Source organism: Ochotona princeps, chromosome 6, assembly GCF_030435755.1.
Source record: "Ochotona princeps isolate mOchPri1 chromosome 6, mOchPri1.hap1, whole genome shotgun sequence".
Classification (NCBI taxonomy): domain Eukaryota; kingdom Metazoa; phylum Chordata; class Mammalia; order Lagomorpha; family Ochotonidae; genus Ochotona; species Ochotona princeps.
In genome coordinates, this window is record NC_080837.1 from 75,869,163 (window position 1) to 75,892,584 (window position 23,422).

Below are 23,422 nucleotides of genomic sequence, written 5' to 3' on the forward strand. Positions count from 1 at the left end.
ACTCAAAATTCCAGCTATACAGAGAATCATGGAATCAGTGGCCCAACTTTGAAATACATGTATCGGGACTGGACCTTCTCAATTCCTGATGCCTGTGCAGTGGACGGCATGCCCAGGAGCATAAGAGGGACATGGCAGCCAGATCATTTGAGCCTGCAGAGGACATCAAATGCCACATAAGAAGACAGAGAGCAGGACATTTTGGACATCTCCCCTGGCCAAAACATGGTAGCAAGTATCTGGGTGAGTAGATGTGCTACGGTGAACTCTGCCAGTCATTGGGCCTTGGACGAATTTTCTTGAACTTGGAGCAGTGAAACCAACAGCCTCTCTGAACTCTCATAACTACTCAAGAAATACCCTCAAAACATTCTTCTCCACTTCAGGGTTCTAAGATGACATCAAGTAGACATCCCCATCCCCAGGTTCTGATGTAGTTTGGCAGCTGGCAGCAGCCCTCTTCTCCCCCTAGATCCCCCACCCTACGCAGGAGAACAGGAAAGAAAAGGAAAATCAGAAACATTTGCCACCCCACCCTGCTGGGATTTGACCCTCCCCAATATATTCGATAGTCTTCATGGGCCTGCATTCTTGTCAATTATGTAGACATCAAAAAACAAAACAAAACAAAATAAGATAAAATTGAAAGTATACACAAAAAATTAATAATTGAAAGTGTCAAAAGCCTAGAGAAAGATACAATTGCCCAGATATCGGAAGGTCAGAGGGTACCAGTCATATTCAGCTCAACTGAATCTAACCTAAGACATACTGGGAATAAAGATCTCCCAGGCCAATAACAAAGAGAGGAGACTCAAATCTTCAAGATGAAAGAAACAATTCTCACACAAGGATATATTCAGTCACCAAACTTTAGATTTCTCAGTGCAAACATTACAGGCAGGGAGAGAGAGGAATGAGCATCTTATAGCACTAAAGGAAAAAACTGCCAACCCAAAAGGCTGTGTTCAGTGAAGTGGTCCTTCAGATATAAAGTACAGGTAACAAAGCCCTGGCCAAACAGAGGCTGAGACAATTAATCACCAGTAGACCTGTTCCACAAGATACACAACAGGGAGTTCTCCAAGTGAAAGAAAAGATGCAATATAAGAGAAAAGAAAATGTCAGAAGATTCATCGCATAGATAACCTAGAAGTAAACCCATGCACCTACATACTAACAGTATTTGACAGAGGCCCTCAGAACACTTACTGGAGGAATGAACAGTCTTTTTAGTAGATGGTGTTGGAAAAATGGCTTATCCAAATGCAGAACTGTGCAATAAGATCTCTGTCTTTCAATACTTAGAAAAACCAACTCAAAACGGATACTGAGCTAAATTTAAGCTCCAAACCTATGAAACTACTGGAATAAACCAGGGTAAATGATTCAGAACATTGGTATGGACATGGATTTTACAAATGAGACCCCAAAATTACAGTAAAAAGGGCTCACCGTGAAGGCTCAGTGGCTAAATTCTCACCTTGTAAAAGCTGCCTTTCCACAGGGACACCAGTTCATATCCCGGCTGCTCCATTTCCCATCCAGCTCCCTGCTTGTGGACTAGGAAAGCATTACAGGATGGCCCAAAGCCTTAGGACCATGCACCTATGTGGGAGACCCAGAAGAATCTCCTGCCCCCTGGCTCAGTTCTGGCATGGCGGCCATTTGAGGACCGATTCAGCAATGGAAGATTTTTCTCTCCATAAAACTTGATCTGTCTTCCCAACAAAAAAAAATTAGAAATAAATGAACAAATCTTTAAAAATACAGTACAAAATATACTTAAGGGATTTTGTCAAAATGAATAGCAAAGGAATCAAAGGGTTGGAGGACCAACCTACAAAATGACAAGAAAAAAAACTTCAAACTATACATCAGACAAGGGTTGATAGAAATATAAGAAATTTAATTGCACAGGACAACTAATCTAGCTTGAAAATGGGCAATATTCCTGGATAGACATTTTTTATATGAAGACATACAAAACAGCCAGAAGATCCATGGAAATGCTCAACATGACCAATCACCGATGAAATGCAAATTTAAACCATAGTGTAGTATCACCTCTCTCATCTATTAGCAAATAGATAAAATATGACAGTACCAGATGAGGATGTGAGAAAAGGGATTCCTTGCAAACTGCTGGTGGCAAAGTGAGTCACTGCAGCCAGTGTGGAAAGAAGCGTGGAGATTTCCCCAGAAACCAGAAACAGAATGCCCAAGTGTTCCAGGAGTCTCGTATTTGGGTATGTGCCAAAAGGAAACGAAACCAATCTGTTAAAGAAATATCTGCATGCCTGTTGTTAGTACAGTTGTACTCATGCCAATATGGCAAACAACCTTCCAACCAAGGGATGGATAGAGGAGTTAAATGGGCCAGGCACAGAAAGGAAGGTACTGCATGGCTTCACTCATATTTAGAATCTAAAATTTATAGAGGGAGAGTAGAATGGCAGTTAGTAGAGAAAGAGTGGTAATGAGGGGGTGGAGAGAAGGGGAGATTGTTCATTAATGTGTATTCACAGGTAATTATGAGAAAAATTACAATATTTTAGGGCACACGTTAGTTACTAGAGATAATATATATAAATATATATATATATAAGCGAGAAGAGGGGATTTTGAATGCTTTCAACAAAAAGAGATGATAGTGTTTGAAGAGACAGTTAATTCAAATCTGAACATTGTAATATATCTATATTTATATATAGATAGATATAGATACAGATATATAGATATATCTCAAGACGTTATCTGGTACCCAATATTATGTTTATAACAATTTAAATAATAAAATAAAATAGAAATATAGAAATAGGTACTATAAATCTTTATTAAAACAGGCAAAACTGTAAAATAAAAAGTTATTGCTAATAGGAAAATAAGAGAAACAGATTCATAAAGAAAGAAGAAAAGACACACAGATAGACAAACAGAAAACTAAACAATTAGAGACATAACTAATGGCATCAATATTCATGGTCTGAAAAACCCCAATGAAGAGAGCACTGTTAAATCACATTTTATAAAGGAAGATTCTTCTACAGAGCTCTCACTTTAAACATAAGGAAAAACATAAGTTAAAAAGAAGAAAATTTGCAGTTCCAGTGCTAGTGACAGAAATCTAGAGTGATTATTTCAACATCAAATAAAGTGGATTCCACAGGAAAGAATATTTTTAGCTATAGAGATCCATCTTACAATGATACAACGGTTAGTTAAATAGGAGGATATAAAAATCCTAAGTTTACTTACTACTTCCGATTTAATGATTTAGACACGGAAAAGAACTAAAGTAAAATGAAGTCACATTTTGACTGAAATTTCAACACCTCACTTTCAAGAACTGACTGCAACAGAAAATCAGAAATTAGACTTTAACAACAGTGTGACCCAGCTTCCTTTACCTCATGAGTTAATTCAGGGCAAAGCCCAGCTCACACCTGAATCTACACTCTTTCCAGTTAGGAGTGATGTTGCACGCCACGGTACAGATCACAATAAACTTTAAGACGTAGGTTATTCAATGTACATTTTTGAACATAATGTAGTAAAATTAGAAATCAGTAACAGAAAGCTATCTGGAGTTATCATAAACATTTAGAAAAATAACCTCTTGCAGAACCCAGCGCAGTAGCCTAGCAGAAATCATTGCCTTGCACATGCCAGGATCTCACATGGTCACTGGTTCTAATCCTGGCAGCCTCACTTACCAGCCAGCCCTCTGCTTGTGGCCTGGGAAAGCAGTCGAGGACAGCCCAAGGCCTTGGGACCCTGCACCCACATGGGAGACCCAGAAGAGGCTCCTGGCTTCTGATCGGCACAGTTTTGGCCGTTGTGGCTGCTTGGGGAGTGAATCAGAGGACAGAAAATATTTTCTTCTCTGTTTCTCCTCCTCTCTGCGTATCTGACTTTCCAATAAAAATAAAATAAATCTTTTAAAACAGACTTCTTGCAACTAAATTCCGTTGAGTAAAAGAAGAAAATAAAAAGGAAAATGAATGCATTTATACTAAATGTAAACAGCAATAAACCTTGAAATTTGAAAGGGTCTCAATTTAATACCTGTCTTCCATCTTATGAAACTAGGGGGGAAAAAAGCAAATTAGTTCCAAAGAAAGCAAATAAAGTAGTAATCGATAAACTATAAAACAAAACAATAATAAATATGCTAAGACAACAGAGTTGGATACTAGCCTGTGTATTTTAAAAGCTCTCCAGGAGATTCTGCTGCAGTGCCAGGCTCATGAGCTGCTGCATGAGGCTCCCCTGAAATCAGGACGCTCTAGGAAACTAATCTTCACTTCTACAGTTGTCCCCCAGGTGTGCATTAGTAGAAGAACCATTTGATAAGTACTGTAACAATAATACTTCATGAGATTACCTGAAAGACCTTGGATCAAAATGTTAATTGCATACTGATGAAATGCAGACAGCTAGACAGAAATCTAAAATAACACCAAGATTTTTTCACAGTAGAATTGTGTAAGACCTGTTTCAGCCCTCAAAGCCCAAACAGAAACAGAAGCCAAAGCTGAGGGGCTGGAAAAGGAAGAAGAGACGCACTTGATGCGTGTCAGTTGCTGGCGATGGGCCAGGCTCAGTGTTATCACCTGTCATTGTTACAGCAGGGTTTGCATGAAGGTCTCATTATCCCATTTAGACAGAAAGCCATAAATTTCTCTCAGTGGATCTGCCAATAACTGGTTACAGAACCCATTTGAGCACCAACCTTTCCTTTCTCAAACACTGTAAACCACATGAAGTGCTTTTTGTTCAGTTATTGGAATATTCATGAATAAACATAAGATGCAGATCATTTGTTATTCTACAAACTGAATTGAATATTCAAATCGAATCCAGCCACTGGATATACTTAGGGACAAGGGACTTGCCTTATTTACCAGAATATAACAAGCAAAAAATAAAATATTTATGTGCTAAAAGCTCATTGTTCATTCCTTTAAAAAAAAGAAAGAAACCCACAAGTTAGTAATGAAAAGTCTACAAGACTTTAAGGGTGCCTAAATACGACAGCCAAGTGCAGAGCACTGCCCAGGATGGTGTTGGGAGAGGGCACCCACATACGCATGCTGAGCCAAGGTCTTAACCCAGTGACCTTCAGATGCCTGATTAGTCTCTCATGGGGATGACAAGCATAATTTCTCCACATAATTTGTTCTCCACCCTCCTTATGCATTTGAATTAACCTTGTGAGAGAATCAGTTAAGTAACACTACGGTAATAGCTTTTACTTCAAGCACAGCAATTAAGAATGTCTGTTTCCTCTCCTCCTACAGTTTTTTTTCTGGAAGTGGAGTGAATACATTTGAATTATTTTCTGGATATATAGTCATTGCTGGAAAACGACAACTCACCCATCTGGATGGTAAGTTGCATTTTAGTTGAGACTCATCCAAGCTAAACTACACACAGTCGACATGGTTACTTGGTGGACAGGAAAAATGAAAGATGAGTTTGACCTGAGTGCCTGAAAGAGATCATCCAACACTCAGCAACAAGCCTTGTCCAATTGCATGATTGGGAGCCATAAGTGCTTGATGGAGTTAGTGAACCCAAAATATCCCACACTTGGTATTCTCAGAACTTACAAGAACCCCATACTTCAACATTCACACTTCATTGCTTGTATTGAAACTCTTAATTTTCTAATATGAAAAAAGTCAGGATGAGGGAAGTGCATAAACCAATCATAACACCATAAGGATAACTTTGAGGGGCCCAGCACAGTGGCCTACTGACGAAGTCCTCACCCTGCATGCACGGAGATCCCATATGGACACCAGGACGTGTCCCAGATGCTCCGCCTGCCTTTCAGATCCTTGCTTGTGGCCTGGGAAAGCAATAAAGGACAATCCAAGGCCTTGGGACCCTGCACCTGTGTAGGAGACCCAAAGAAGGCTCCTGGCTCCTGACGTTGGATGGGTTCAGTTCCAGCCATTATGGCCACTTGGGAAGTGAACCAATGGATGGAGGATATTTCTGTCTTTCCTTCTCTCAGTGGGTCTCCCTTTTTAATAAAAATGTAAAACTCTTTTTTCTTTTTTTTTTTTTAGAAAAAAAGCACCTTTGGATCATTGTATGGACTTTCATTTCAATATTCCCCCAAGGGATCCCAGCATAAACGCTTAAATCCCTGTAGCAAGCTGCAGGAGGGACAGCCCCATTTACACATATTGGGATAGGCTCAGGAAAATGGATTGGGGTTTTGTGGGCTTCCTCCACTAATCTAGTCCTCTGTGATTAAATAGTGCTTAAGCGGGGAGAATCAAGATGGTGCAATAGGGTAAGGACACATTTAAATGGACAGAAAAACATTTAATCAGGATGAAGCAGAGAGGACATATTCCAGGAGATAAGAAAGGATAGAACAACACCTGAGGGGTACCTGGAGACTGACAGACACAGGAAAGCAGCGGACACAACGGTGTGGTGTTGCAGTGACTGATACTCCAGTGGCATTCAGCTAACAGCGATCTGAACTCCACCAGCAGCCGGAACTCCACCAGCACCCAGGTGGGTAGGGACTTTCACTGGGAGCTTGGGAGGCAAACCCAGACAAAGAACTGTCCGTCTGGCTGGTCCGTTTGATTTGACCAGGAGCAGAGACAGAGCAGCAGATCCCAGATGCACAGTGCGAGAACAGGGTGGATTTCACAGACAGGCAGTCCCCCCTACAGCTAAATTGGGCACCATTTTGCATAAGGAGGCAAAGGCAAGGGAAAGGACTCAGCATACACTGAGCTAGGAGTGAACTCATTTCTGACTCAGTGAACTGCAGCAACGTGGTACTCTACAGGTTCCACCCAAGACAGATCTGGGTAGCCCTAAGACCTGATGGCCAGCAGATCAAGAACTCTAGGAGTGCTACATCAGGTGCCATTTTGTACAAGGTGGCAATAGCTTTAGGACTGCAGGGGACAACAGTGAACTGCGCATGTGCTGAGCTCGCAAGAACTCACTGAGTTCCATGGATTGCGCTGGTCCCACAAGAAAATAATACTAACTGTGGCATCATATGGGTCAAAATAGGTCCGTGTGGCACCCAGACCTAACATCCAACAGGTTCTGACAAGATCAGCGCCACCAACAACCTAATTATATAGGACACCTGGTGTCTCTCTAATCCTGGGACCTGCTCCAACCGGAAGTGGGAGAAAGATTGCAGAGAGAACAGTGCAGCCTCAGCACGGTATCACAGAAGGTGGAGAGTGGTGAGCCAGGGGCTGGGGCTGTGGAGACCATGATGGAAATCTAACATAAGAACCCAGACCTGCAACTTGCTGGAGGTTGTGGCACAAGTGGCTGCAAGCAAAGAGTTGTGTACCAACTGCAATAAGTAAAATCACATTGTAGAGTTGTGGGTGACAAAGCTTAGAAACCTGCCCCAAGGAGAAGACTCTGCTAACCAGAAGTACAATGCCCAAAAACAAAAGAAGAGACAAAAGGCACAATGAATATTACTGAAAACTCCCCTGCAAAGGAGCAAAACCTTATGCCAACCTCAGAGTTAACTGAGGAAGACATCCAGAAAATGGGCACACAGAATTCATAAAACTAATTGCTAAAGATTCTGATCAACAATGAGAAGCACATACAAGAGTTCAAAGAATTTAAGGAAGCAATAAAACAAATCAAGGATGATATATCAGAAATTAAGAACACAGTAGAGCAAATTAAAAGGACAGTGGAGAGTCTCCAAAATAGAATGAAGCAAGCAGAAGAAAGAATCTCAGAATTGGAAGATATTTCCTGTCATCAGGGGGAAGCAAACAAAAAGCTGGAAGCAGAGCTGGATCAAGCCAAAAGAAGTATTCAAGAATTGAAAGACACTATTAAGAGACCAAATATAAGAGTTATGGGAGTTCCAGAAGGTGCAGAAAGAGAAGCTGAGTTTGCAAATGTATTTAATGAAATAATAAAGGAAAATATCTCTAATCTAGAGAAATTGGGAAACAAGATCCAGGAGGGGCACAGAACTCCCAACAGGCTTGATCAAAAGTGATCTTCACCAAGACACATAATTATCAAGTTCTCTTCAATTGAACATAAGGAAAAGATCCTTCAATGTGCACGTGAAAAAAAATCAACTGACATATAAAGGAATGCCAATTAAACTCACAGGAGAACTCTACAGGCAAGAAGAGAATGGAGTGACATAGTCCAGATTCTAAAAGAAAAAAAATTGTCGGCCTAGGATAACATATCCAGCAAATCTTTCTTTTGTCTTTGAAAATGAAATAAAATGCTTCCACAGCCAAGAAAAAAGAACTCTTCCAAACCTGCCCTACAAATGATACTTCAAGATGTTCTCTTGACAGAGAAAATGAATAGCACCCACCAAAACCAAAGGCAAATGGGAAGAACATCCCAGCAAAATGACAACAAAAGATTAAACCAATGAACATCCCAATCCTAAAATGACAGGACCAAAGTACCACCCATACATATTAAACTCTGAATGTAAATGGCTTAAGCTCAATCAAATGTCATAGATTAGTAGACCGGATTTAAAAAAACAAAACCCATCTATTTATTGTCTAGAAGAGACACACTTCACCAACAAAAATCAACGGAAACTATATCGCATGGGAATTGTTGTTTTCCGTTAGTTTCATCTCTTCAAAACACTTTCTTCTGATTAAATCATTCAATGACTCATAGATCATACAGCAGTATCATTTTCTTCAAGAAGATTCTTGGTTTTCATTTCTTCAGCTACACGTTACTCATTTAATACCATGTTATTTAACTTCATAGTGTTGTTAATTTCTTTTTTCATCCCATTGTGTGGGATGCATAGTAGCTGTGTAATGGAGACTGTCATATCTAGTAACATGTCATTTAACTTCATGGCATTGTAAATTTCTATTTTTCTTTCTATTGTTGATTTTGTATTATGACTGATCATTTGAAGGGATGTGCAGTAGCTGTGAAATGCATACTAACATCCAGATGTGAGGATACAATACAGTATGCATTTCTACTTCCAGACAAAGATGGACTTACAATGAAACTGCTCACTGTATCTTAACAATAGGATGCTGGACTCTCTGCCATTGTCCATGCCCGCAAAAATGGACATATGACTGTGTAAGAAGAACTATATTTTAGTAAAGATAGAGTAACTAGGTGGGGGGAGAGAATTGGGGAGGGGATAAGGGAAATGCCAGAAGCCTATGGAACTGTATCATAAAATGATAATAATGACAATAAAATGTAAAAAAAAAAATAGTGCTTAAGCATTCACTTTACAGTTCTAGGACAACCTATGCCTTATGGCCTGCACTATGGCACACTGAGTTAATTCATCACTTACAACATTAGCATCCAACATTAGAGTACTGGTTGGAGACCCAGATGTTCTTCATCCAACCCAGTTCTCTCGTAGCATGCCTGGAAAGGCAGTGCAGATGGCCCAAGTGACCCAGGTGCCTCCCACCCTCGAGCCAGATCAGACTGGAGTTACTGTCTCCTGACTGCACACTGGCCCAGGGCTGCCTACTGTGACCATTTGTGCAGTGAACGGTGGATGAGAAACATCTCTACCTCCTCTCTCTGTCTTCCTTCTGCCTTCCCAATGCCTAAGTCATTGCAGAATCTTAAGCATAGCTAATCCCACAGAAGCTTAGAGTAGGGTAGTAGTTCCTAGAGACTGGGGTAAGCTTGGAGAAGGGAGGGCTGCAGAAAGGAAGATGAGTGGGGGCCGTTCCAGGTGAGCAGGAGGAATAAGGTCTGGCATTCTGTGGCCGAGTAGAATGACTGTAGATAACAATAAGGCACTATTTCCCTCAATAAAGATGGGAGAGGATTTTCAATGTTTTCACCACAAAGAAATGACTAATGCTTAAAGAGATACATATGTTTAGCATGATTTGAAAACTACACATTGTATTGCAACAACTCATGGCACCCCATAAATATGCATAGCTTCCTGTACCAATCTAAAAATTTCAATTAAAAGCTCAGTTTAATAAGATGGTTTTGTTACTGTTTTAGTTATCTTAAAATACATTGTGACAAAATTAACTCCTGATCTACTTGGGAATCACAGTTCCCCGTCCCTTAGTCTTTTTCTCTTTCTCCTCCCTCATCCTCATCAAGAATCAAGACCCTGAATGGGCAGGAACCCCTCCCACAACCTGGCCCACAGAGTTCTGTGTGAGTCACTCAGGGCCGGTGAGTTAGCCATCAGGTGTCACCTCCAGCCCCAACAATCCTGATCAAAAGAAGGCCCTGGAGGAATTCTCCTCCTAGAAGCCCACCGAGGGCAGTGTGTGACCCCCTTGGAGGAGGACACTGCAGTTCCTGTCTGGCCCCCTGGGACAAATCAGGATCGTGCCATCCAACTGTCCTGCTCCTGTTGTGGATATTTTTCATCCCACTTTCAGAAGAAGTTTTAAGTGAACTGGGAAAATGTGCTTAGGGAAGCCTGACGAAGAAAATCACATGTGCCGACACCCGAAGCAGAGGAATCGAGTTAAGCCTGCAGCCATGGACACAGACAAGGAAAGATGATCTTCTAGCTTTGCCTGAATTAAATGAGCCTACTGGTCATTTGTACACATGGCTCACATAGGCGCACTGTATCCATTCATCTGTAACAGCTGGCATATAACTTAATGTTTCCCAATGTGATCATACTTGACATCGACTGTCTGGATGACGGGGAGGAAATCAGTATGTTCTAATAATGTGCCTTCTGCAGACTGACTCAAATTAATGGAAACCCTGAGGGGTGAGACAACCCCTGAGGCCACAACCTTTCTTGCATTTTCTTGTATTAGAAGGCTAGTCCTCTTCCGGTTACCAGCTCACAGGATATGATCTTCTCCCCTAGTAAACAATGTCTTAAATAACCCTGAGCCAGAAAAGAACAGGGCTGAAGTTTTATTTAAAGCAATGGATGCTTTCAGAAGGTGACTAAAGCAAATACACCTGCAATTTTAGCTAATGGAGGCGAGACCGTAAGGGTCAAATCAGTGTATCTGAAACCAGTATGATTTGCAATGTGAACACTCATGGAGGTGTGCACACAGACAGGCTCCTCCCACAAGGCACAGTGAATGTGTCCAATCCCACCTATGTATCAGCAGGAAGAGTGCTGTGTGTTCTGGTACTGAACCGAGTTCACTGCGGGTGAGCTATGTGAATGGGGAAATACTGATGTGCACAAGCACATCTAAAATTAGGAATTGGAAACTGTGTCCTCGGAAAAGACCAGCTCTCCGCTGTGAACTGCGGCCGATACACAACAACGTTGTGAAAAGATCATACCGCTTGTGCCATCCCCAAGACAGCACTTCAAAATGCACCTTCCTTATCTTAAGGATGAAGCCACTGATGGTATAAGCAGCTCAGGGAAGAGCCACATAATCCACTCCTGTGGGCAAGTGATCAGTGCAGGAGACAGGAATCCAAAAGAAAACTTTCTTACAGGAGATGAAATCAGGGCTTGAAGGAAAAGTGAGAGTAATTTCAGCAGAAGCAGAAGAAGGAGACTAAGAAAACAGCAAAAGTGCTCCGATAAAGAAAACAGGAGGGGCCCGGCGCCGTGGCCTAGTGGCTAAAGTCCTCGCCTTGAATGTGCCAGAATCTCATATGGGCACCGGTTCTAATACCAGAAGACCTGCTTCCCATCCAGCTCCCTGATTGTGGCCTGGGAAAGCAGTCGAGGACAGCCCAAGGCCTTGGGATCCTGGCTTCAGATCAGCGCAGTTCTGGCCACTGAGGTCACTTGGGGAGTGAATCATCGGAGGGAAGATCTTCCTCTCTGTATCTTTTCTCCTCTCTGTGTATCTGACTTTCCTAAATAAATAATCTTCTTAAAAAAAAAAAAAAACAGGAGGTGTGGTGATCCCCAGGTAGATAACAAAATGGAGAAACCAACAGGGGCCAAAGAAGAGCTGCTGCTCCGTGTCACTGCCATTGGTTTAGGCTTTATCCTAGAAGCAAAGCAAAATCTTCAAAGATCCAAATTAAACAAGCTTCAAAGTGGGAGTATCACTATCCACTCCCGGTTGCTATATGGAGGTCCCCCTCCACTTTGTGTCACCACAAGAAAAGCTCAAGCATACACAGTATCTGTCCATCATGCTTACAACCAGTTCCCAGGGCAGGAATGGGTACAGATGGAACGTGCCAGGGCTTGGCTAATCGGCTGAAGAAGAGGATGGGGGATAAGGAAGGTGAGTAAATGTACTGGCAACTCCAATAGCAAATCCATGTGCAGCGTACTAACTCAATGCAATCCCATTGCACCTAAATGAGGCAGCATGAAGGCTATGACAAATGCATGAGGCTCATGTAGATAAGGGCGTGAGCAAAGGAAAGCAAAGCACACTCTTCTGCAAACTGGCTTTCAAAGCAGAGCTCTTCGGAGCCCTGAAGAACATGGTGTTGAAATCAGTGTCTTTTACCAGGAGAACTATTCTTGGCCAGTTTTGCTATTCTCTAACTCAATGTAGGCAGTTATTCAATCAGACACCAGTTCGCACTTAAATGAGAGAGGAATCCTAAGACGCCCCAGTAACCACAAGGGCTTCATTCTGCTCCCCAGAGAGCCCCTAGCTGTATGCACCATGGAACTTCACAGTTACAGAACGAATATGGAACATCGTGTTTTATGATTCCATATTTAGTTGTTGTTTTCTATCTCTTTCACTCGAAAAGCACAGCTCTTGTCATGTGTGACAAGGATTTATCAAGACCAAATTACAGGATGCTTTCAAAGAGTTGCCTTCTCTAAAAGAAGCATTTGCTCTTGTGTGCGTGTCTGTTGTTTTACTTGAGAAACTCTTAATTCCTTGTGCACACAACAGACAAATACAAATTGCCCCTTTGTAAACGGTCTTGCTTCCATGGTTTCAGTTACCCACTGCCAACTGCTGACCAAAATAGATGAATATGGTACAATGAGACACTTTGAGAACAAGAGAGACCATATTCACATAATTATATCATGGTTTATTTTATAACCCTGCTGTTACTGTTGCTCGCAATCCGTTACTGTGCTTAACTTGTGAATTAAATTTTATCATAAGGACAAATGTATACATAGGGAAAATTATAGTAGATGCAGGGCTCAAGGGTCTTGGAACATGTTCTATGCAGATAAGGGAAGAACGCTGCAGCATCTCTAGAACTGGCTAACGCTCACAATGAAAACTTTGGCATATCCCCTGCTGCGTGGTGTGTGCATTTGGGTACCCTGGCTTTTAATAGGCTTGTCTTGCATTTTCTGCCAATAGTGCAGTGGCTATGTGATCTCAGCACAGTCAGAGCTGGCTTAATTCCACCAATGAATTCACCCACACTTTATTTTACACCTCATAAAATGAATGAGATCCAAGTGATACCATGGATGAAGAGTACTTCCCTGAGGTCAAACACAGGATAAACAAGGTACAACTGGACTGAACTTGCCCAGAAGAGCGAGGACTGGGTTTGCGGCATCCTTGTTCTCAGGTTGGGGCACAATGCCTGACATCCACTCAGTCAAGAAATTAATAACATTTAAAAGCATCCTTTCCCTATAAATATGGTGCTGCCTTACACTCTCTCTGTGTAGTTTTTTAATATAATTATGATGGGAAATATTGTGGTAATAATGTTAAGATCCCTATGCAATGATAATTTAAGATGCATCAGTCTCAGAATAAATATTTTCAAGTTGTTTGGAAGTGTGCAAGTAATTTGGTCCCTATCATTCACTGTGCAGAGAAGTAACTGGAGCAAACAAAATTGACAGGGCTTCTCCAATAATACAACGGATGCACATCTTCAAACTCTCCCCACACTTTACCACAAGGATTTGAAATTCTATGCCTATTGAAATCAATATGGTTTTAGATATGAAAATAGTTGAGTTGGAGTCCTAGGGTCTTAAAAAAACAAAGGAATGCTGTGAGTAGTGTGATGGTTTGAATGTGTCACTCAAGTTTCATTTGTTGGAAATTTAATACCTACAGTCCTATTTAATGATATCTGAGACATGGAGCCTTTGGGAGTACTTCTGGGCTTTCGGTAGGTCATCCTGGCAAGTGCTTTGTTATAAAGTAAGCTCTCTCTGACACACTTTTTGCGTCTCACCAAGTGAGGTCTCTGTGCTGTCTTGAGACTCTGCCCAGAGTGCTCAGCACCAGCAAAAAAGGTGCAATATCAGATGTAGCCCTTCAACTTTGATCTGCATGCAGCAGCTTCGCTGCAAATTCACTGCCTGTCATTTCTTACATCTTTATCAAAGAAATTGCTGAGAATTAAGATTGTTTTCTCTCCAAATAACCCAGAGATTTAGTTATAGAAGCAACAACAATATCAACAAAACAGAATGAGAAAGATGGTGCAAGAGTGGCAGGTGCTGGCATATAAATGAAATGGAGCCAGGTGGAAGAAACAAAACAGAGCCATGATGAATCCTTGAAAACTATGTGTGTGCTGCAATTTCCACATTCCCCAACCATCATTCTGACAGGACCTTGACTAGCAGTTATGTGCACCACTTCTTTCTGGTCAAACAACTATTCTATTTCCAAATCCATCAGTTGTGAATCTATCAAAACCATCAAGAGAAAACAAACAAGGGTATATAAGAACTCAACAACACTATCAAACATGATCAAATCACCTAACAAATGAAAGAAAACATATTCTTTTCAAATGCTCATGGGATATTCATCAAAGGGGACCATATCCTAGGCCATAAGTCAACATGAACAAAGTGAAAACAAACAAACAAACAAAAAACTCTGTTTGTACACAGTATGTTTTCTGACCATAACACAACTTGAAATCAATAACATAACTTAAAAACTTCTAAACTGTTTGAAAATAAAAACATAATTTCTGGATGACCCACGAGTTAAAGAAACGAACCTCAAGGGAAATTTAAAAAGTATACTAAACCTAGTTAAAATGAAAATTCAGCACACTAAAAATTCTAGAAATGCCTTAAAAGTGTTCAACAGGTTCCTGTAGAACACCAAATTCTTGCATAAGAAAATAACAACCTTATATCAAGAATCCAGGGTTTACTTCAATAACAAAATAATCCAGAGCAGGCAGAAGAGGTGAAGCAACAAAGATAAAAGCAAAACTTAATGAAACTGAAAAGCGAAAAAAGAAAAATTACACAAAAAGCTGGTTGCCTGTAAAGCTGAGAATAACACAGATCTAGCAAGAACTGTCAAAAAGATGTTGAAAGTTAGAAATGTAAAAACTGAAACACAGATGTTAGTATTACCTTTGCAGGTGTTACAAATATTATAGAATATCACATCAGGATCAATTCTACAAAGTAAATCTGACAATTTAAAATACATGTAATAATCCCTTTAAAAGCAAAAACTACCATTAATTAACTTATTTGAAAGTGACCATTTGAATGGTTTACTTCTATTATGGAAATGAATTTTGAATGAAAAAAAAAAAACTTCCAAAAAACAAATCTGACCCAGATGTTCTTCATCCAACCAGTTCTCTCGTAGCATGCCTGGAAAGACAGTGCAGATGGCCCAAGTGACCCAGGTGCCTCCCACCCTCGAGCCAGATCAGACTGGAGTTACTGTCTCCTGACTGCACACTGGCCCAGGGCTGCCTACTGTGACCATCTGTGCAGTGAACGGTGGATGAGAAACATCTCTACCTCCTCTCTCTGTCTTCCTTCTGCCTTCCCAATGCCTAAGTCATTGCAGAATCTTAAGCATAGCTAATCCCACAGAAGCTTAGAGTAGGGTAGTAGTTCCTAGAGACTGGGGTAAGCTTGGAGAAGGGAGGGCTGCAGAAAGGAAGATGAGTGGGGGCCGTTCCAGGTGAGCAGGAGGAATAAGGTCTGGCATTCTGTGGCCGAGTAGAATGACTGTAGATAACAATAAGGCACTATTTCCCTCAATAAAGATGGGAGAGGATTTTCAATGTTTTCACCAACAAACAGAAGATGAGAAATTCACAACTCGTTGTAAGAAACTAGTATTATCTGATTCCACAACCAAAGACAATTCAAAAATCAAGAAAACTACAAACCAAATTATTAACAATGAAAAGTCTTCAATACAATATTAATAGAATTACTGAGACAGATAGATAGATAGATAGGTAGATAAATAGATAGATAGATAGTTGTTCTAAAAAAGAGTACTATTAAACAACATGGCCTATGGAGTTTATTGCAGGCTCTCAATGCCAGTTCAATATTTGAAAATTAGTGAATGTAATTTACTATATGTGCTACAGAAAACATCACATGATCATATCGACTGATAAAGTAAAAACACTTGGCAAAATTCAATATTGGGTCATAATTTTAAAATGTATATATTTCTCAGAAACTAGGAATATAGAGAATTTATTCAACTGTAAAAAGAGCTATACAAAATGCCTCAGCCAGCATCACATTTACTGGTGAAAGACTGAATGTTTGCCTCTAAATCTGGAATAAGGTGAGACTATCCTCTCACACCACAATTGTTCAACATAGTACAATATATTTCTGTCCAGTGCAGTATTCAAGAAACAAAATAAAAGTCATCACAAATAGGAAAGCAAGAGAAATAAAATCTTTTTATTTGTAAATAACATAATGTATACATAGAAATCGCAACTAATCTACCAGCAGGGAAAAATATACCAGGTCTCTATATATGTAAATCTAATAAAATATATTCAGGACTTATATGTTAAACTCTAAACCACTGATGTAAGAAATTAAAGAAGATATATATAAATGGAAGAAATACATATAACAGCATGAAAAAAATCCCACAGGGTTAAAATTTATTAATTGAAATATAGACTTTACAAAATCCACAGCAAAATTCCACTAGGGATTTTGTAGAAATAGACAAGATTATCCTGAGATGTCTGTGGCAAAGCTAATGAACTATTAAAAAATAATGCTGAAAGGGATTGATAAAGAGGAAGACTTTACCATCCAATCTTAATTATTATTACATAGTTAATACAATCAAAACTAGTAGCATTGACAAAGTGCTAGAACAAAATACAAATGCTAGAAATGGTCTGCACTGACCAACCCAGCTGATTTCTGGCACCTGCATTAGAATCTTGACTGAGGGACAGCTTTTTTATTGTCAACATTTGTGATGGAATAACTGGATATCCATAGGAAGTAGAGGGAAAATTAAATCTAAACTTTACATCTTGAATTTAAACAGAAATTAGCCTAAGGGATGATCAATTAAAATGTAAAACATAAAACATTAGATCTTTTAGAAAGAATAGAGAAGAAAATATTTGGGAACTAGATTCTTGAACTGTTTCAGACACTATTTTGAAAGCATCCCCCATGAAAGATATTGATAATATAATGAAATATTTTCTACGAGAAAGATCCTGTTGAGAAGATAAAAAAGCCACAGATCTAATAATTGGCTCAAATACCTAGAATACAGACAGAAATCTTATTACTCAACGATAGAAAAAAACAAATAATCCAATTTTTAAAGGAACAAATCACATGAAGAGACATTTTTCTAATTCATTCATGAGCTAAGCATACATCCATCATACCACTTAGCAATCATGCTCTTGGACATTTAAGCAGAGAATAAGTTCTTGTGTCCACATAAAAACCACAGGCATGAAAATAGCTGCCTGGTTTGGCGTCTTGCACTTCAGTTATAAACTGTGTGTTATGTCTGGAAGACCTCTCTACATCATCAATGGCAATACCGTTCATTTATACTATTTTTTTTTAAAAGGGATCTTTAAAATGCATTACCATAGTGGGTTTCCTATGGAAATAATAAACAATAGCACTCACTTCCAATATCCGGCCTCAACTTTTTATCATATTCTCTTAACAACTTGTTGAGAATAAGAGTCACGTCAGTGTCTTGGGATTTGGGAGCCAAGACCCACTTTTGGTTTGCTGATGAATCTTCATATTCATCCTCTTCCACCTTTCTGGACCTGTAGTTGGAATAAAATGCAATGTATAAGTTGTAGCTTTAGCCCCAAAAGGACCTTAAAGCCTTTCCATCCAAGTACTGCTGAATTGTAACCTTATGTATTACCTGTTGATAAAAAGTTAAGGTGAAATGCAAATTAGGAACAATCCAGTTGGAAGGATGCTACTGCTATTAATATGGTATGGTGTTCCCATTAAACGTCACAAGCTATTTCACGTCCAAGTTAAAAGTTCCGACACCAGGATAGGCAAATCAATGCCAGAAAATGAACTGACAGGCAATGAGACATCCTTGGAGTCACCTTGAGGATCTCTTCAACTCAAGACACAGACTTTTGGGGGCATTTTCCATAGGCTGACTTTATTATTCAACTTCCACACCCTTTCACCCAAATCTTACTTTTAGGACAAATGAGAATGGCTTTTGCAGAAGGCACTCAGGGAATGCAGTCAGGGCTGGGCTCTGTGCTGCTCCTGCAGACTGGAAGGTAGGGTTCCAGGCAGAGAAGCACACACACTCTAAGGTGGTCTGCCTTGCTAGCACGGCTGCAGTGACAAGCAGGGAGATGTGGGTTGGTGATCAGTGACTGCTCTCTGACAAGATGCCTCCTTCCACACGACCTGATTCAACCCCTGCAGCGCAAACTAACACTGACATTAAGAATTAAAATATTTCTGATACATCTCTCTAACACGCGGGACTCTTCACACATGAGTCCCAGTGAAAGCCTGGGTGTCTCTGAACTTGGTTCCTGCAGGACTGAGCATGACAGTCTCCCCTCCTGGGTGACCCACACCAACAGCAGTACTGGAATGGAGTGGCCCCCAGATGACAAGTGCACTCTCTCAGCACGAGGGACTGTCTTGATAGCACAGCCACTCAGGCTCGGAAAGCAAAGTCTCTCACAACAGTAGAGCAGCTTGTATTTGCAAGTGGACTGTCGTTGCCACTGGCAAGAAAACATTCATAAACAAACCTTTTCCTTCCTAGCTTGTCAGAGTGCATGCCTTGATGATTTTTTTTTTTTTTTGTCACGTAAGAGAACAAAAACAGGACAACAAGAACAACCACAAATCTGCATTGAGGTATCTGTGTTCTGACTGGAGGGGCCTATCTCTGCTTAGCTTCCCAGGCAGAAGCTGAAGTGCGACTGCCATGCCAAGGGGAAGTATGCTTCGGGGCATCAAGTTTCTTGAAATGTCTGCTTAGACTTGTCTAAGCAGTCCACAGTGAACAGATATTGAAGAAAAAACTTTTTAAGCTCACTTCTGCTACTTAAGTAATTGGATTTGCATACATACTTAGATGCATATATGTCCTGTACTCAACATCTGGTTTTAAGAATATTTACTATCCATTGGATATACTATAGCTTGTGGTCAGTCTAAATCTGGTGAATATACACTGAAGATTTTGATGATGACTCTAATATCTGCGACTCCCAAAATGACTTAAGTTTTTCCTATGCTTCTCTCAAACTTAATTCTATTTCTTGAATACCTTTGGCTAGAAGGTTAAAATAAACCATTCACAGAAGTTAAACATTGTGGTGGATTCTTACTCACGCTGAACATTCACCACCACCAGGTGCTGGTCACATTTGGGGCATGTGCTCAATACGGGATATGCTTCATTTCACTATTGGATAAAAAATTATATTTGGAAATGCTGCTAAACTATTAAACATTACTCCAAACTGTTGTGCTATCAGAAATATTAATTTTATCACATTAACAATCAAACATCAAACAAGCAAGCAAAAATCATGTAGGTACAAATACTTGTATAGCTAGGAGACAAGCATGGCTCACAAAACCAATCAAATCATTCCAGAAACACTTCCTTGCCACCCACATGTGGTGCAGCAGGAAGGTGCAAGCTTCCCTCAGCTGAATGAAGCAGGACACCATTCATCTCCACTCCATAGCTTCCTTTCTGTCCCTTCTCAGTATCTCCCGCCACCCCGTAGCCCACTAAAGAACCAGACAAAGGACCCCAGGCTCCGTCATCTTCTGTCACCTTAGTGATCATGCAGACAGATGGAGCACACTCACCAACTCCTCATTGTTCTCTAAATACACAGCCTTGGCTTCTGAAAATTACTTTGAGCTACTTGAATAACAGGTGTCATAATGAGGCTAATTCTCCCCCTAGTGGTGATGAGGGAGCTTTCCTGAAATTGCATAAGCTTCCTCAGAGGCCTGGGCAAAGGAGGAGATGGAGATGGGAGGGGTGCTACCCAAGAGAGAGCAGGGACATTTCTTCCTCCTGCCCCTTCAGAAGGAACAGCAAACCCACAGCTCAGTGCCTTCCAGGGAATGGGCTGTGTGCTGAGTGGGGCTGAGCTGCTCCTGGCCCTCAGCCAGGAGCACTGTGCTCGGGAGAGGTAGGGTCAGACCATCATTCCCTCAGGAAAAAATCAACGCTTTGAGAAAAACCTAATCTCATCCCAGGGGATCCACTAGAAAAGGAACATAACAGAAATCCTTTTTCTCTAAGCTCGAAGTGAGTTATATATAATCTTTATGAGCATTCTGTTACTTGGATTGTTGGGTGCTAAATCATTGAAATTAGCTTTTTCTTTAAAATGAATTGGTGATGATGTAATGCCATTGTCAGACAACTGGTCAACCTCAGATATTTATTTTTAATACCTTTCACTTTAACTAGAAGGACACAGTCTGAAACATTCTTTATATCCTGTATCTCAGAATGGAGTGAAGTAACCCCCGTAGCATCACCAAATTCAGGTGTGAGTTGGTGTGCTGTCCTGTATAATAAACTCATCCACAGGCGTCAGGAAGAAGAGCCTTCCTCCACCCACCAGGGAGCTGCCAAGCCATCAACACAAAAAGACAGCCGCTTTTCCAGGGAACCCCAACACCATGAAGGCATTCCAGAGTGCAAATGAGGACTCACTCAGATAATGAGAACTCGTGGTCAATACACAGCGTTAGGGTTTGAAATAAGAATCAGATTATTGTACATGTGTATAACAGCCACTCAAGGATCAAAGATCCTTTCAAAGGCAAGACATACAGCAAGAAAATGTGGTATATATTTTTTTTCCTGTCTGACATGCAATGTTTATTTTAAAAAGGCTTGGGAACCTGCCTTGGATGAAAGAAAAGATGAGCACTCCCAGAAGATCTTACGTAGAGTTGGGGGATCCTTATATACGTGATGCTTCAAGTCAGACACTGAGCTGTCTTCCCACTGATCACAGGAAGGAATGAGAAGTAGGAACATTTGCCTTGGACCATAGATGATCTAATCCTCAAGTGCAGGCCACTTGGAGTTGGTGGCAACAGGAGGTGATGCAGCTGTGACCCCGGGGCTGGTTGCCATGCTGACAGCTGTGGACCGGCTCTCCAACCCGAAGCAGACACATTCAGGCAGAATTAGGCAGGGAAGGCACATTTCTATTTCTCTTTCCTGCGCTTTCCTTAGACAACAAGAAACTTCAACTGAGTTGCCTCATCCAGAGGGCTGCCTGAGCGTTTCCAGTAAAGTTTGCCCTTCATGCTCTCAATTCAGAAAAGACCAGTGCTTTAGAAGGGAGACTCCGGGCTTCCTTGCACACCAGAAGCACCTCTCTCAAATGGAGGGTGAGAACGGAAGCTCCCTCCACGAGTTGCAGAATTTATTCCTGTATCTTCCTGGCTGCTGGGTCCTTCACAAATATGAATGAAATCATCCTAAGGCCTGCGGGACTTCTGACCCAGGAGGATGCTCTGTAATTAATTCTCTACTGCCCACATCCAGGAAATGGATTAGGCTTCAACTGGGGCTGTTTGGGGAATACAGGTGCACTGAGATTTCTATGGTGGGGGCAGGGGAAGAGTCGCAGAAGTACCTCTGATTTTCAAAGCACAGGACAGTCTGCAAGTTCTAGCCACAGCTCCAGGCTGGGAAACAGAACAAAAGAAGCCAACCCTGGACTCTGTCCTCCTGTTGGCAGCACACAGGCTTTACCCTTTCAGGTCCCATCGCCTCTCCCTCCTCAAGAGCGAGCTTCCGCTCCTGCTAGGGCTCCTATTAGCTGGTGGGCATTCCAGCAGGGAGGCTGGGGCAATCAACCTGAGGTAGGAAATCACCTTACCAGAGCGGCGCCTCATTACTCCGGCTTTAGGGGCGTGCATGTGCGTGCGGGAGAAGTGGCTGAGGTTCGTGAAGTGTGCAGGGTCCGTGTTTGCACAGATTGGGAAAGCAGGGTACTCCCTCCTGAGAGCAGGACGCTCAGCTGCCTCCACCGCTTGGCTCCTTCCCCAGTGGGCTCTACACAAAATCTAGGAAGCCAGAGCTCCTGGCTCCTGAGCAATAGGAGAACGAAGACAAGGTTGGAGACCGGCGGCAGGCAGCGTGTTGTGTGCATGCTCCCGGAACACGGAGGGTGGGGATCCGGGGTAGAAAAGGAGCAGACACGGCCGCTAACCCCTAAAACCCCCTGGACCCTACTAGCGGCAGAAGCAGCTCTTCATGTGCCCCACATTGGCGGCGGTAGCCGTTCAGCCAGGAGGTGGATACGAGCGTCGGAGGAAGACGGGACAGGTGAGGAGCCCGCAGACTCGCTCCTGTCCTGGCGGTGCCAGCAGTGCCGCAGCTCAGCGGACGGACGGCCGCGCCAGGACTCCCCGCCCGCAGACTACGCCTTCCCCCCCCGTCTCGTCGCTGGACTCAGGGCCTCCGTGGGGGGATGCGGGACACCCGCGCCACTTACCGTGCGTGCAAGCCCGAGAACAGGCAGAGCAGGAGCAGCAGCTTGGGGGCCATGGTGTCTTGGAGCTCGGGACGACGCGGGGTGGGAGGCCTCCGGGCGCGGCTTTCTCCTCAGCGCGGGGCTCCACTCTGCAGGTTCTCCTCGCCCTCACAGCCTCCGAAGCCGCAGGCTGCTGTGCGTCTCCGCCTCAGCACTGCCGCGGCGGGACAGGTGTCTGCTCCCGCGCCCGGCCGCGCCCCCGACGGCCAGCGGGTATGCGCGCGGCTCCGCGGGGCGCACGCGGGACGCCGGCCCACCGCCGCGCGCCAATCCCGCCTGCGCACCGGCACTGGGTCCGCGCGGCCGGGTGGCGGGAGCAAGTAGGCACCCCTGAGACCCCGGTCCCGCACCCCTGCCGTTCCGCGAGGCGCCGCCCACCCGGCCAGGAACCCGGAGCCAAGCGCCGGTGCCAGGGCGGTGGGATCTGCTCGCGGTGCGCGGCCGCCGCGGGCTCGGAGGTGGGAACCGCGAGGCGGCCGTTCCTCTGGCAGCGCCTCTGAGGCGGTCCCGGCGGGGAGGAGTTTCCCCAATTATGCGCTCGACAACACGCAGAGGGAAGAAAGCAAGGTTTGAATGGACTCGGAGTTTGAGGCCAGGGAGCGGGCGGGGTTCAGCCAGGAGGGGAGGTTGGGGATCCCGCCTGGAGCCAGAGGGAAGGTCCTGAGGATTGAAGCCTGGACGTTTAGAGTTCCTCGGTGACGTTTCAGCGCAA

The 23,422-nt window shown here is 42.6% G+C and overlaps 1 protein-coding gene across 1 annotated transcript in view; it reads right to left on the minus strand.

Annotated features, from left to right (window-relative positions):
• The window catches only part of LOC131480595 (gamma-aminobutyric acid receptor subunit gamma-3-like), a 321,730-nt gene extending 298,588 nt beyond the window's left edge, over positions 1–23,142 (minus strand). Inside the window, exons 1-2 of the mRNA XM_058666519.1 lie at positions 22,672–23,142; positions 17,804–17,952 (exon numbers count right to left, since the gene is read on the minus strand). Coding sequence (XP_058522502.1) covers positions 17,804–17,952; positions 22,672–22,724 — 202 coding nt within the window. The 5' untranslated portion in view covers positions 22,725–23,142. The remainder of the gene's footprint in view (positions 1–17,803; positions 17,953–22,671) is intronic.
• Positions 23,143–23,422: the final 280 nt, after the last annotated feature.